Consider the following 16869-nt stretch of genomic DNA (forward strand, 5'->3'; position numbering starts at 1 on the left):
TCTCTGTGGTACACCAGCAGGGATGATTCTGGGGTCCGAGGAGGTGCCATTGATGGTTATACATTGTTGTCTATTTTTTAAATAATCTTTGAACCAGAGCAGCAGTCTTCCTCGAACCCCGCAGCATCCAGCTTGTGACAGCGTTCGGCAGGCCAAAGCCTGTCAAAGGCCTTGCTGATATCACAGAAGACTATTCTAGTATACTGATGTTGATCGATGGCTCGACAGAAGATTGGTTGGAATATGGTAGAATCATTAGGAAGAAAGTCACTCTGGACAGGTGTTAGTATGGTGTTATCTCTAAGAAAGTTAAAGTCATGTTTGTGGATGATTTTTTCAAAAATTTCGACTATTATACTTAAGAGGGAGATTGGTCTATAATTACTACAATTGTTTGGAGAGCCTTTTTTGAATATAGCGACCATGTTTGCAAATTTGCAAATTTTTGGTACAATGTGTAGATCTAATGATAGTGTTAATTTCGTCAGGTCCTGAGGCTTTTGTGGTATCTAGGCTGTCAATTATGTGTGGTAGAGATTTATTGGTGTCATCTAGTTGTGATTGTTTGATAAAGAATGAGTTTAAGGCATTTGCTTTTTCGGATTGAGTAAACAAAGTGTTACCGTTAACTGTTAATGGTGGTGGTTCGTTTGTAGAAGCAGCATGTGTTTTGGTATATGAATTAATAAGTTTCCACCAGGTTTTTGTTCCAAAGTTTTCTGTGTCACTAATTTGTTTGTCTATTTTGTCAAAGTAATGGTTTTTGCTTTTTCTAATTAAGTCTATGTAATCACAATCTGATTAAAATACAGATCTATATTTCGTTTCGTTTTTTTATACTTTCGATGGCCTACACTACATGAAGATCTGACAAGTTATAGCGATATGTCGCGTCAGGGGTCAAAAGACTGACTTATGACCCTATGACGTCAGACATTTGATTAACCAATCAGCATTAGTGTTACTAGTTGATTACCCACAGTTCCGTGAAACACACGCCTAAATCTCGCTGTAACAGACCGTTTCATTGACTTATCCCTGACACCATTCAGAACACGAGTTAAATAACAACTCTTCCAGACCCAAGTGTAGTAAAGACAAGTAAAACGAAATTTTGAACTATAAAAACGAAACGAAATAGGATCTGTGTTTTAACCAGATTGATGTTATCATTTTTAATTTTCCGGAAGTTATGACAATCAGTCTAAATTCCTATTCACCGCTTTTTTGTGTAATCTATTTTTCTTCTTTTTCATACGTCTTATTGCGCCATTCATCCAGGGTTTATCATGTTGCCTAATTGTCACTATTTTGCAAGGTATATTTGCTTTTGCTATATTGATCAATGAGCTTGTAAATTGGACACACGATGCTTAGACTATATTTGAACTATTGATAAGATTGTACCATTTAGTAGCTATAACGTTTCTTTTTATGGCCCAAGGTCTACGTTTTCGCACTTCCATACGTTCGCTTAAAGCTGCGGTTTTTTTGTACGTTAAATGCCAATTTGCAATATACCGGACAGTGGTCACTACAGAAGTTGTCAAGTACACCATTTTCTGTTGTTCGTAATGTAGAACTGGTTAATATCCAGTCTATTTTAAAGAAGTGTGGTTTTTGCTAGAATAATGAGTAGGTTTATTTATCAGCTGAGTATGGTCAAATATATTCTCTTCAAAAAAAAAAGTAGGGGATATTCAGAAACAATACAAAACTGCGGAAATGCACTGCTGTTTTTATTAGAGGTAACCAGTGTATGTTAATAACTATAATAAGGGCAGAACTATCGGTGCCAGGATGTGGTCACGGTAGTACACACCAGTGACCGTTCCTTCAACAATATGCAAGTCCGTTCTGCCATGGTGATTCCTCCCAACACCATAACAGACCCACGCCCGAATCTGTCATGCTGTCTGACGTTAACGTTAGCATGATGCTCATTTACACGCCTCCAAACGCGAGCACGTCTATCGGTGAAATCCAGAGTAAATCTGGACTCATCTGAGAACATTACATGTGCCCATCGATGATTACACCAATTTCTACGCTGCCTACACAATTGACACCGGTTTGCCATGTGCTGGCGAATTAATGGAGGCACAACATGCGTTCGTCGCGCATGCAAATGGGCTGCATGTAGCCGATTTTTAATCGTTTGGGGTGTAACTCAAATTCCTGTAACCTGGTACAAGTTAACAGAAAGCTGATTGGCCATTTGTCCTCTATTTCACAGGACCTGTGTACAAATGTATCGATCCTGGGCTGGTGTAGTGGCTCTAGGACGACCTGAACGAGGTCTATCATTAACATTGTGTTTGTTGGTACCGGTTCCACAGTCTGCTGATCACAGACTGTGACACATTAAGCATGTTGGCTATTGCTCGCTGTGTAGAACCCATTTGAAGCATACCAATAGCACATACTGACGTAGACGTTCATCACGTTGAAGACGTCTCATTGCAAATTAAACATAACACACTAAAGCAAAGATACACTAAACAGTAAATCTTATGCAAGAACCGATAGGAAAGCAAACATGGATAGGATAAACCAGCGCGCGGCTGTTTTCATCAACCCTTCCTTGAAGTGTCAAATTTGACAATGAACCCCTCCCACGTGTATGGCGCTATTGCGTGTTGCATGTGCAGCTCAGTGGTTCTGTTGGGGCGATAAGCTCTTCATCTGTGAACATACTCTCAAAGCATTTCAAGTGTCCATGACTATTTATCATATCACAACCTGCATTTCAATATCCCCTACTTTTTTTGAAGAGTATATTTAGATTTTTTTAACATCAATATTGAAATCACCTAAAACTATGCATTTGTCCAAGGGGTCGGTTACAGTGTTTTGAAGAGATAGTGAAGTAATATTAATCTCCATTAACCACATGTTTTGAATTTGACTATTGCTCACAAGTGCACTAATCTTTATTATGTTTGTGTAAGTCAGATAACAACCTATGTCCGTAGCTGTTATTTGAAATAAAACCTGTAGACTACAAATAACAAACTTGAAAGCAATCGCAATCTACTACACAATTTGTAATTATATAGTTGAATTAGTTTTACCTGCTCTTATTTTGATGTTAATGTCAGACAAATATGCTGTTTTTGATTCCAAATTCCACGAAAAATTGCTGTCTGCTATTTCTAGTACTAGTCTTGGTTCTATTAATAAAATTTCTTCTGTTCCCTCATCTTCATCTTCTGTTGACACCCCACTGTGATGACGGCGCCTCATTTTATTATCATTATTTTCACCATAGCCTAGTGAAGGGGCACTGGATTTTCTTGCCAAAGGAGCATGCTTAACATCAAGATAGTGATCACTGGAGTTACGACCCAAACTATGACGTTTGTTATCAAACATTTCAAAAATTGAAGCCCCGCTGTTTTGACGACTATGGGTAGGGGTTCGTGATTCTACTGTACTATGGCTACCATATCTATCATCATTCAGCACGCTTTTCTTGCCCAATAATCCATGAGCTGTATCATCTGTTGACATGTCTTCTAGTACGATATCCTGTAACATTTAACAACATTTAGTACAATAATACTTCATTCTCTGTCTCATGGATGGATGGTATGAGCTTTAACGTTTAAGTTAGGTCATTTTATGGGTAATTTGTGGTTATAAAACTTATATGTGCAATGAGAGGAGGAAACATTCTGTATTATTGACGATGCACCATAACTGTTCAGCAACACACAACAGTACGTGAACATAGCCCAGACATAACAAAATGTTCAAGAGGGTGACTTAGCCCTTTACAATCCACACAGTACCAGAATAAATAAATTCTTAAAGCTTATTTTTTAGACCTCTGCCCTATACACAAACCATTCTACTTGGGTCTTAAGAATAATGTCCAAGTGATATACAGGTTACCTAGAGCTAGATCTGGGTAATATTTCGTTTTTTCAATATAACACCGTCACAGAAATAAAAACCGTCAAAAATACTGCCTTCAGAAAAATATTGAAAAACGGATTTTTGGGATTCTAATCCAGTAAATATCGCAGGCTAGCGATGACATCGAGAGTTGATTATGGTCTGGATAAGTTAATTAATGTCTAATAATTTAGATAACATTTTAGGCCTAAAGAAAAACCTGCAATAGGCAGATTTAGCTCTTGCATAATGTATGTTTAATAAAGGAGAAATATAAATAATGCCAACTATATAGAGAGTACCGGTAGACTGATTATCATTCAGCGTCGGAAATGTTATGGCAGTCCGTGATCCCAAAAATCGCTATTTGACTAAATCAATCGATACTTTTTGACATAGTTTTTATACGCCCACATTTTCATGTGGACGTATCTATGCCGTCGCCCCTGTCTTATCCGATTTTAACGAAACTTGAAATATAGGTGTATCTCCAAAAGATCTCGGCTGCTTTCGATATTGGCATGTATCGGATCGAAACTTCATGGATTATGGCCCCTGTTTGTACGAAAAATTATGACCTCTATAGGGTCCACAAGCTAAAAACGCGATTTTTTGTACAATCAGGGGCCATAATTCAGGAAATTACGGTCCGATATGCGAGAATAACGAAAGGAACCGAGATCTTTGGGTTATAAAAATACATTTCAAGTTTCAACAAAATCGGATAAAAATTGTGACCTCTATGGACTATAGGGTCCACAACCTTGATATACCATTTTCTTACGCTATTTAAGAACGAACGGCGGCCATTTTGTCTGTCAATTTTGGGCCGATTTTCACGAAATTCGAACTCAGTCATCCTTAGGGTGTAACAGTGATATAATAAAACGTTTTTTTAAATCGGATAAAAATTATGACTTCTATAGGGTCCACAAGCTAAAAACGTGATTTTTCATACAATCAGGGGCCATAATTCAGGAAGTTACTGTCCGATATGCGCGAATATCGAAAGGAACTGAGATCTTTGGGTTATAAACTTACATTTCAAGTTTCAACAAAATCGGATCAAAATTGTGACCTCTATAGGGTCCACAAGCTACAAACGTGATTTTTCGTACAAACAGGGACCATAATCCATGAAGTTTCGATCCGATACATGCCAATATCGAAAGCAGCCGAGATCTTTTGGGGATACACAATTGTGGACGGACGGACGGACGGACGGACAGGGGCGACGGCATAATACGTCCACATGATTTTGTTGAAAATTGAAATTTAAGTTTATAACCCAAAGATCTCGGTTCCTGTCGATATTCGCACATATCGGACCGTAACTTCCGGAATTATGGCCCCTGATTGTACGAAACATCACGTTTTTAGCTTGTGGACCCTATAGAGGTCAACATTTTTATCCGATTTAAAAAACCGTATTATTATATCACCGTTACACCATAAGGACGACTGAGTTCGAATTTTGTGAAAATCGGCCAAAAATTGACGGATAAAATGACCGCCGTTCGTTCTCAAATAGCGTAAAAATATGGTATATCTAGGTCGTGGACCCTATAAAGGTCACAATTTTTATCCGATTTTGTTGAAACTTGAAATGTAAGTTTATAACCCAAAGATCTCGGTTTCTTTCGATATTCGCGCATATTGGACCGTAACTTCCTGAATTATGGCCCCTGATTGTCTGAAAAATCGCGTTTTTACCTTGTGGACCCTATAGAGGTCATAATTTTTATCCGATTTAAAAAACCGTATTATTATATCACCGTTACACCATAAGGACGACTGAGTTCGAATTTTGTGAAAATCGGCCAAAAATTGACGGATAAAATGACCGCCGTTCGTTCTCAAATAGCGTAAAAATATGGTATATCTAGGTCGTGGACCCTATAAAGGTCACAATTTTTATCCGATTTTGTTGAAACTTGAAATGTAAGTTTATAACACAAAGATCTCGGTTTCTTTCGATATTCGCGCATATTGGACCGTAACTTCCTGAATTATGGCCCCTGATTGTCTGAAAAATCGCGTTTTTACCTTGTGGACCCTATAGAGGTCATAATTTTTATCCAATTTAAAAGATAGGTTGCCAGGCAACGAAACATACGCCCACAGCAGCTAAATCGTCCGGGCAGTCAACAAGAGTTGTCGCATATTTTTACTTTTTTCGGTAATGAAACATTTATCATAAACTAAAATCTGATTAAGAGCAACAACTCAGAAAACCATTAGAATTTGTTTGGTTTTTATAAAGTTCTGCCTCATGCTAACGTTTTGTATACAAAACTTTTAATACCGTATCATGGATTTAGCTGTTCCAAGTCATAAAAATTCATTGAAAATCAATATACTTGTTCGTCTCAAGATCTTAAACTCTGTGTATCAATCTGAAGTCAATCGGATATTAACTTTGGCCTCTAGAGCGTGCACAAGAGTTTTCAAAGTGATCAAGGGCCATAACTCTGGCAGTAATTATCGAAAATCACTGAAAATGAATAGACTTCTTCGTCTCATGACCTTAAACACTGTGTATAAATTTAAAGTCAATCGGATATTATCTTTGGCCTCTAGAGCGTCCACAAGATTTTTTGAAGTGATCAAGGGCCATAACTCTGGCAGTAATTTTCGGAAATCACTGAAAATCAATAGGCGTCTTCGTCTCATGACCTTAAACACTGTGTATAAATTTAAAGTCAATCGGATATTAACTTTGGCTTCTAGAGCGTCCACAAGATTTTTTGAAGTGATCAAGGGCCACAACTCTGGCAGTAATTATCGGAAATCACTGAAAATGAATAGACTTCTTCGTCTCAAGACCTTAATCACTGTGTATAAATTTAAAGTCAATCGGATATTAATTTTGGCCTCTAGAGCGTCCACAAGATTTTTTGAAGTGATCAAGGGCCATAACTCTGGCAGTAATTATCGGAAATCACTAAAAATCAATAGGCTTCTTCGTCTCATGGCCTTAAACACTGTATATAAATTTAAAGTCAATCGGATATAAACTTTAGCCTCTAGAGCGTCCACAAGCAATTGTGGACGCCGGACCGACGGACGTCCGGACCGACGAAAATATACGACCACATTTCAATGTGGGTGTATAAAAACTGTATTATTATATCACTGTTACATCCTAAGAACGACTGAATTCGAATTTCGTGAAAATCAACCCAAAATCGACAGACAAAATGGCCGCCAAGTGTTCTCAAATAGCGTAAAAATATGGTATATCGACCCTATAGAGGTCACAATTTTTATCCGATTTTGTTGAAACTTGAAATATAAGTTTATAACACAAAGATCTCAGTTCCTTTCGATTTTCGCGCATATTGAATTGTAATTTCTTGAATTATGGCCCTTGATAGTAGGAAAAATCACTTTCTTGTTAGCTTGTTCTCTATCCATCTCTCGAAAATGTGGGCAAATATCAAAAGGAACCAAGATCTTTGAGTTATAAACTTACATTTCAAGTTTCAACAAAATCGGATAAAAATTTTACGCAATTTGAGAACGAGGGTCGTACTTAGGGTGTAACGGTGATATAATAATACATTTTTTTAAATCGTATATAAATTATAACCTCTATAGGGTCCACAAGCTAAAAACGTGATTTTTCGTACAATCAGGGGCAATAATTCAGTAAGTTACGGTCCGATATGCGCGAATATCGAAAGAAACCAAGATCTTTGGGTTATAAACTTACATTTCCAGTTTCAACAAAATCGGATCAAAATTATAACCTCTATAGGGTCCACAACCTTGATATACCATATTTTTACGCTATTTGAGAATGAAGGGCAGCCATTTTATCTGTCAGTTTTGGGCTGATTTTCATGAAATTCGAACTCAGTCGTCCTTAGGGTGTAACGGTGATATAATAATATGATTTTTTAAATCGGATAATAATTATGACCTCTATAGGGTCCACAAGCTAAAAACGCGATTTGTCATACAATAAGGGGCCATAATTCATGAAGTTACGGTCCGATATGCGCGAATATCAAAAGGAACCGAGATCTTTGTCTTATAAACTTACATTTCAAGTTTCAACAAAATCGGATAAAAATTGTGACCTCTATAGGGTCCACAACCTTGATATACCATATTTTTATGCTATTTGAGAACGAAGGGCGGCCATTTTGTCTGTCAGTTTTGGGCTGATTTTCACGAAATTCGAACTCAGCTGTCCTTAGGGTGTAACGGTGATATATTAACACAGTTTTTTTAAATCGGATAAAAATTATGATCTTTATAGGGTCCACAAGCCAAAAAACGCGTTTTTGCGTACAATCAGGGGCCATAATTCATGAAGTTACGGTCTGATATGCGCGAATATCGAATGGAACCAAGATCTTTGTGTTATAAACTTACATTTCAAGTTTCAACAAAATCGGATAAAAATTGTGACCTCTATAGGGTCTACAACCTTGATATACCATATTTTTACACTATTTGAGAACGAACGGCGGCCATTTTGTCTGTCAGTTTTGGGCTGATTTTCACGAAATTCAAACTCAACCGTCCTTAGGGTTTAACGGTGATATAATAATATGTTTTTTTAAATCGGATAAAAATTATGACCTCTATAGGGTCCACAAGCCAAAAAACGCGTTTTTACGTACAATCGGGGGCCATAATTCAGGAAGTTATGGTCCGATATGCGCAAATATCGAAAGGAACCAAGATCTGTGGGTTATAAACTTACATTTTAAGTTTCAACAAAATCGGATAAAAATTGTGACCTCTACAGTGTTCACAAGCCAAAAACGTGATTTTTGGTCCAATCAGGGGCCATAATCCATGAAGTTAAGGTCCGATAGATGCCAATATCGAAAGGAACCGAGATCTTAGGGTGATAAACCTATATTTCAAGTTTCATTGAAATCGGATAAAAATTGTGACCTGTAGACTGTTCACAAACAACTGTGGACGGACGGACAGGGGCGACGACAATATACATCCACATGAAAATGTGGGCGTATAAAAATGTTTTAGTGATATTGACTAGAAAGTGTCAAGTGAATACGCCTGGGGTATTTCCAACTTTTAGAACATGTTTATTTACATTCAAAAGGTGATAAACTGAAATTATTGACATTTTATAAAATATCGTAATATAGTGATTATATCGCAATATTTTTAAAAAATATCACAGTATCTGTTTCCAGGGACATTGCTCTACCTAGAGCATTGATATTGCATGGAACTTTTTAAAAAATTTTCCAAAGAGTAACACAAGCAGTTCAATCAGTTCAATATTTTAAAATAGATGAGAGAGTATCAATGTTATCAGATTTGTAAAACTTTGTTTTAAATACCCACATAAAGCCATTGTTTGTGTCAGAACCCTTTCCAACCTTGGGAAAGGTTGGGACATTTTTGAATAAAGTGAGGATAAAGTACAACTACCTCATTTTCTGTTTCAACAGCAACACTTTTTTTATCAGGTTCTTCTTGAGCTTCAACTTCTGTGGCAATAAGAAATGGTATTAGACGTTTGGCGCTGACCTTGGCATTAGCTATCGCATTTGAGCAGACTGTCAACAGTTGAAGAGGTTGTGACAGTAGATTAAACAGAGCCAAAGCTGACAGAGCTTTACCAGCAGAAAGAGGTTCATTCTCAATGTATGGATAGGACAAAAATGTCTGAAAAAAACACAACATATATCAAAGGCTTATAATTCCTGCAAGAAATCATGTCTAGAAAATCTTGTAAATAAAAAAATTGTTCTATATTCAAAAGTACATTATAAATCAGAAATTGGTTTAATTTAAAGACAAGTATGTTTCTAGCTTTAGTCAATTCCATTATATTTACTTCAATTAGTAGAAATACTTTATCTGGGGTCTGGGAAATGAAATGAAATGAAATGGGGTTTAACGTCCTAGTCCAAACTGGGCTAATGAAGACGGGCATATGCCATACAGTGTGCTATGAGGGAAATTTTGCCCGGACAGCGGCACTACAGCCTACTCTTATATCGAATTCCAACTGTCAAGGGATCTTTTACGTGTACGCCAATGTGTACACGGGACCTCGGTTTTTCGTCCCCTCAGAACGACAAGACAGCTGTCCTTGTCAGGCCCTCCATCCTGCATTGGGGTCTGGGAACATCACAAACAATTTGTTACTTCTAACAGTACAGATACATAGTTAATCCTTACATAATGCTTTGCAGATTTTGTTACCATAATTAGAAATAATTGTATTAGGTATATACAGATTTTCAGTCTTACCACCATAGCTCCAATAGCTGGTGTTGCCATACCAACAAAACCCATGAGTCCACGAACACAGGATTGTGGGTAGAGATAACCAATTTCTGTTTTTCTTGCATCCTCTATTTTATTTACAAATGTTTTTTCCCATGCTAATAATTTAACACCTCGGATACAGTGTATTAATTCATTTACCATCTTTACTCGTATATCAGATTGTCTCTGAAAATGTATAATAAGAGTTACATCTCTTTGTACCATACTAAATTTCTAAGAGACTTAGTTAAACGACAGCTTTTTTTTTTTGGAGGGGGCCAACTAACCGGAAAAGTGTGTATTACTTTTTATGGCCTTAGAGAATCCTTCCACCAATCAAGAGCACTGAATGAAGTCAACTTAACGGAGAAAAGATAGTGCATGCCAGTTCTAAAATAAATAATCTATTTGACGGTTTAATGATGTTTATAACAATACAAATGTTAGGCTACTTACCATAACCCGTTTTTGTAGCTTGGACATAGCCAGCCCCAGTCCATACATGATAGGTGCCGCCAATATAACTACTGATCCTCCTATCAATGCACTAATACCTAGTTTATAATATAGAAATCCTAACGCTAATATTACCTGAAAATATATCACAAAATAAATATTAATAAAAATATTCAGACCAGCACTCTAGGATTATGGCTGAAGCAATACATGTGCCCTACACTAAAATTAGTCAGGTGTCTTCATTAGCCGAGTTGGTGAAGAAAAGTAGGACATAAAACCCTATTTCATTTCATTTTTTTAAAAAGATGTATTTCATATCAAAGACCGGGAACAAGGTGAAAATCGGTCAACTATTTTTCATCGGAATCAGTAAACTCAATTAATGATAGAGTGGTTCAGTGGTCAATTAATTGTCCTTATATAAACATACACAGTTATCTGCCTGACTGCCCCGTCCGTGAGGAAATAAATATTTGCTAGCTCTAAATATGCAGAACTATTTGAGACCAGAAAATAACCGAAACAAACTTTTTATTGGTAGTCTTTATTTTCCAGACACTTTTCAATAACTTGGTGTAAATTATTTTCATAATCATAGTATCTTATTTAATTATTCTGTAGCCATAAGCCTTGATCGACGGACTTAGTTTTTTTTCTAGATCTGAGACTGAGTCCTGCAAGATGACGTCCACCGATGATTTGCTATCAAGCATTGGATTTGACAAGTACCCCTATGATTTGAGCACTGTAACCCAACTACCTATGGCAAAAATCACAAATAGGCTTATACTAGGCATTGTTGGTAAATTCCCGACAACTACGGAGCATCAGTCTATCATAACTGCTTTACATAACGACTGTGTGACGTTTGGTGACAATTACATTCAAAATAGACCGGTCAGACTGAAGACTAGGAAGCTGGGTAAAAGTAAGGCTAAGTCCAATAAATGTATGAAATCATACAACAATTTTCTTAACACCCCATTGTTTCCAGGAATAGTGGACGAGACTCCATCGGCAGATACAAGTGAAATTAATTTAATAAATAGAGAGACTCAGACATCTGCCAATGCGACCTTGACTGATTTAAATAGGAAAAATAGGTAATTGCGGCCTAGTTAAAAAATCGACTTCGGAAGACTAAAAAAGAAATGATTCGCATGAAGGCTAATAATGAAAAACCAGCGGCTGCCAGGCAGGATACGCCCACATTTTCGAGAGATGGATAGAGAACAAGCTAAGAAGAAAGTGATTTTTCCTACAATCAAGGGCCATAATTCAGGAAATTACAATTCGATATGCGCAAATATCGAAAGGAACCGAGATCTTTGGGTTATAAACTTACATTTCAAGTTTCAACAAAATCGGATAAAAATTGTGACTTCTATAGGGTTCACAACTTTGATATACCCTATTTTTACGCTATTTGAGAACGAAGGACGGCCATTTTATCTGTCAGTTTTGGGCCGATTTTCACGAAATTCGAACTCAGTCGTGCTTAGGGTGTAACGGTGATATAACAATACGGTTTTTTAAATCGGATAAAATTTATGACCTCTATAGGGTCCACAATCTAAAAACGTGATTTTTCATACAATCAGGGGCCATAATTCAGGAAGTTAAGGTCCGATATGCGCGAATATCGAAAGGAACCAAGATCTTTGGGCTATAAACTTACATTTTAAGTTTCAACAAAATCGGATTTAAATTGTGACCTCCATAGGGTCCACAACCTTGATATTCTATATTTTTACGCTATTTGAGAACGAAGGGCGACCATTCTGTCTGTCAGTTTTGGGCCGATTTTCACGAAATTCGAACTCAGCCGTCCTTAGGGTGTAACGGTGATATAATAATACGGTTTTTTAAATCGGATAAAAATTATGACCTCTATAGGGTCCACAGGCTAAAAACGCGTATTTTCGTACAATCAGGAGCCATATATCAGGAAGTTACGGTCCGATATGCGCAAATATCAAAAGGAACCGAGATCTTTGGGTTATAAACTTACATTTCCAGTTTCAACAAAATCAGATAAAAATTGTGACCTCTATAGGGTCCACAACCTTGATATACCATATTTTTACGCTATTTGAGAATGAAGGGCAGCCATTTTATCTGTCAGTTTTTGGCTGATTTTCACGAAATTCGAACTCAGTCGTCCTTAGGGTGTAACGGTGATATTATAATATGATTTTTTAAATCGGATAATAATTATGACCTCTATAGGGTCCACAAGCTAAAAACGCGATTTGTCATACAATCAGGGGCCATAATGCAGGAAGTTACGGTCTGATATGCGCAAATATCGAAAGGAACCGAGATCTTTGGGTTATAAACTTACATTTCAAGTTTCAACAAAACCGGATAAAAATTGTGACCTCTATAGGGTCCACAACCTTGATTTATCATATTTTTACACTATTCGCGTACAAACGGCGGGCATTTTGTCTGTCAATTTTGGGCCGATTTTCTCGAAATTCGAATTCAACCTTCCTTAGGGTGTAACATGGATATACCAATACGGGATTTTAAATCGGATAAAAATTATGACCTCTATAGGGTCCACAAGCTAAAAACGCGATTTTTCGTACAATCAGGGGCCATAATTCAGGAAGTTACGGTCCGATATGCGCGAATATCGAAAAGAACCGAGATCTTTGGGTTATAAACTTACATTTCAATTTTCAACAAAATCGGATAAAAATTGTGACCTCTATAGGGTCCACAACCTTGATATACCATATTTTTATGCTATTTGAGACGAACGGCGGCCATTTTGTCTGTCAATTTTGGGCCGATTTTCACGAAATTCAAACTCAGCCATCCTTAGGGTGTAACAGTGATATAATAATACGTTTTTTTAAATCGGATAAAAATTATGACCTCTATAGGGTCCACAAGCTAAAAACGCGATTTTTCGTACAATCAGGGCCCATAATTCAGGAAGTTATGGTCCGATATGCGCGAATATCGAAAGAATCCGAGATCTTTGGGTTATAAACTTACATTTCAAGTTTCAAAAAAATCGGATAAAAATTGTGACCTCTATAGGGTCCACAAGCTAAAAACGTGATTTTTCGTACAATCAGGGGCCATAATCCATGAAGTTTCGATCCGATAAACCTATATTTCAAGTTTCGTCAAAATCGGATAAGAATTGTGACCTGTAGAGAGTCCACAAACAATTGTGGACGGACGTCCGGACGGACAGGGGCGACGGCATAATACGTCCACATGAAAATGTGGGCGTATAAAAAACAATTGGCAGGTAAAAAAAATGGTTGCAAGTCCAACCCTTTTAGGAAGAACAAAGTAATTTTGTATGATTTCGAAAATCAAAGATACACAGCAGAATGCCATCATTTGGTCATGGAACTTAAAAATCTAAACGTTTCGAATGGTAACATAGCTGCGGTTATAACCGCATGTTTGGCTGTAGCGGGACTAAAATCTAATTACACTCCTTCAATATCTACAGTTCAAAGAATATCATGTTATCGTGTCCGTGTATCTTTAAAACATGTTTCTGAAACCTTAAAGTAGGCGAAAATACCACCCTTTATACAGACGAAACTACAAAATTTGGCTCTAAATATACGCAATGTCCGCTGACTCGACACATATGCCACTTATTCTTGGTCTTCGTGAAATGGCTGATAAATCTGCGCAAACTATATTTAGTAAATCCGTTATTTTCAAAATTAAAAATACCATGTCAGACAGAGCCAGCACAGAAAAGCTTTTGAATTCTTTATTTACACAATACAGAGGCAGTATTTGCGCTAAATTAGTAGAAAACTGGTCAAATTTATCAGATTCAGAGCGAAATATTCATATGAATATTAATCATTTCTTTTGTGGTCTTCATTTATTAACTGGTTTATCCTACAATGTGTTCTTTTTTCATAACAAACATCATACGGCACAATATATTTATTTATCTGTGGGACAAGAAATAAAGTCTTAAATTAATATATATTTATAGAGGTATTTATCCCTCACTCTCCATATTACAAGCCATTATATTTTCCTCGTACTATATCCGACAATTTATTTTTCATAACAAACATCATACTGCACAATATTTATTTATCTTTGGGACTTACATTAAAGTGTTACATTATTAGATTTATAGACGTCTCTCTCCCTCTCTCTTTCGCTCCCTCTGTTTAACATGCCATTATAAACAGACCCGGTGTCTGTGGGTATACAGAAATGAAAGCACTGTCCTTTTTAATACATGTATTAGGCTAATCTTTAAACAATTCAAGTCAAACGTCGATCTTTTCATATCCAGCTAAAGTGTGTTTTAATTTCCACAGTAGCATTATAAACAGTTATAAAGACATTGAAAGGCGTGGGTATATTGTTAAAACAACTAAGCTTTTGCGCATGCGCACACATGTCAAATTCAATCGTCTCGAGTGTATTCCGTTACTTTGCAGCAAGGAAATAAACAATGTTTTCCGACTGCGATAAATAAATTTTGTTTCAGGGGCGTGCGTTACAGTTTTACGGCGACCAAGGGACATAACTCATATTCTCACTAAGAGTTATCTGCATTGATTATGGAAGCCGGGTAGATTTTGAAGCATTTATAACATATTTCCAAATGGTTATATCCTCAAAAATCAAATGTGGTCAGACTTCCATTGTTGATGAATGAAGTTTTTTACAGTAAGTCTTATCACATAATGTTAAAAAATAAGCCTGAAATAGTGTCTGTTTGTTGTAAAAAAAATCGAGCATGAACCACTCTATTAATGAGTAACATTTAATTATACGATTTAAACTAACCTGTATAGGTATTGCCCATAGATAATGTATAAAGAAGAATAATAACATAAGAAATAAAGAATCTACAGCTAGATGATTTATAATCTGTCCTACAGTCATCTTTCCACCACTTAATACTAACGTAGACATCTTTAACGCTTTATCATATACCATATTCTAAAATATATAATAAAAATTAATATTTATAATATAATGGCACAAAATACTACTTTTACCTCAATCACATAGTTTTCAACAATTTATATTTCATCTTGATGGTTCCAAATTTCTACTCAAGATCTAAGTGGGCCATTAAGAAAAGTTGTTACCAGCTGTTTTATGCTTCAAGACTTTAGTGAATTTATTAATAGATTAGGAGACGATGTCTTGGTGTGATTTTTTTTGATTTTTCCAATATTGTTGGATCTGGATAAGTTTTTAAATAAACAGTGTTCTGTTTGATGTGCAGGATTAGGCAATCAAGTGGTCTGTTTAGTCAAGCTTTGTGCAAACTGTGTTACACAATTCAGGTGGTAAGCTTTTGAGTGGGTGAAAACAAAATTCAAATAGTTTAGGTCTTTCTGTCATAGTTCTACTATTTCACCCCTAATGTGACCTCCTACGCAAACCGGTTAGATCTTCATTTTAAACAGATTGAGAATGATTGAAAGAGCAGCATTTTTAAATGATAAAACTTGTCACATTATGTAAAACGGAGTTTAGTCAAATATAAAAATAAAATACAGAATATAATAAAATAAAAAAAAAATAAAAAAGACTTGAAAAACATATGATTGGTACGTTTTTTTACCATGTTAATGGTCTAACAAAACAATCAGAATATTACTTCAGCTTTCTTCGCAAGAAAGAAGCTGGTACAAAGACTGTCACAAACAAATATAGCAACAGATACTTTATACGGATATAAAATGTACAGTTTAGTAAAAATTGAAGATTACCTGAACAGCTGTTCTTAGTCGTATACCCTCTCTAATTACTAGATAATGATGATTCTGTAATAATGTATTCTGTATAACTAATGCTAGGAACATGATAACAGTTAATACGTAACCATTCCAAATGAACTCACTAACTTTTACATGTGGTGATACCTGAAATAACAGAATATTTAAAAATATTACATCTCCTTATGATGATTTGTCTTTGAGTTTTATAAATAGTTTATTCAATGTTCGCTATAGTTCCTCTTATATTACATCACTTTGTCAAAATTTATCTTGATACAAAATCATTTGCATGTATTTACCTACCCTTTTCATTGTAGAATTGGGGTTACTTATGATCTCTCTAATATCATATGCATAATCTACGATATATTCTACAGAAACAGGTCCAACAAATGCTAACAGATCACCAATCAAACGATAAACTGCTGCCAGCAATAACATTTTCCAAAATGCTCTCAGGTAACTTTTGGTAATAGATGGCACGGCTCCCGGTTTT

The 16869-nt window shown here is 36.1% G+C and overlaps 1 protein-coding gene across 1 annotated transcript in view; it reads right to left on the minus strand.

Annotated features, from left to right (window-relative positions):
- The window catches only part of LOC126824345 (ATP-binding cassette sub-family C member 9), a 38953-nt gene extending 22090 nt beyond the window's left edge, over nucleotides 1-16863 (minus strand). Inside the window, exons 1-7 of the mRNA XM_050553556.2 lie at nucleotides 16677-16863; nucleotides 16365-16517; nucleotides 15427-15582; nucleotides 10624-10758; nucleotides 10150-10353; nucleotides 9319-9558; nucleotides 3075-3531 (exon numbers count right to left, since the gene is read on the minus strand). Of these exons, the coding sequence (XP_050409513.2) occupies nucleotides 3075-3531; nucleotides 9319-9558; nucleotides 10150-10353; nucleotides 10624-10758; nucleotides 15427-15582; nucleotides 16365-16517; nucleotides 16677-16814 (1483 nt within the window). The 5' untranslated portion in view covers nucleotides 16815-16863. The remainder of the gene's footprint in view (nucleotides 1-3074; nucleotides 3532-9318; nucleotides 9559-10149; nucleotides 10354-10623; nucleotides 10759-15426; nucleotides 15583-16364; nucleotides 16518-16676) is intronic.
- Between the last annotated feature and the right edge of the window lie 6 nt (nucleotides 16864-16869).

This window comes from Patella vulgata, chromosome 6 (assembly GCF_932274485.2).
Source record: "Patella vulgata chromosome 6, xgPatVulg1.2, whole genome shotgun sequence".
Classification (NCBI taxonomy): Eukaryota; Metazoa; Mollusca; class Gastropoda; family Patellidae; genus Patella; species Patella vulgata.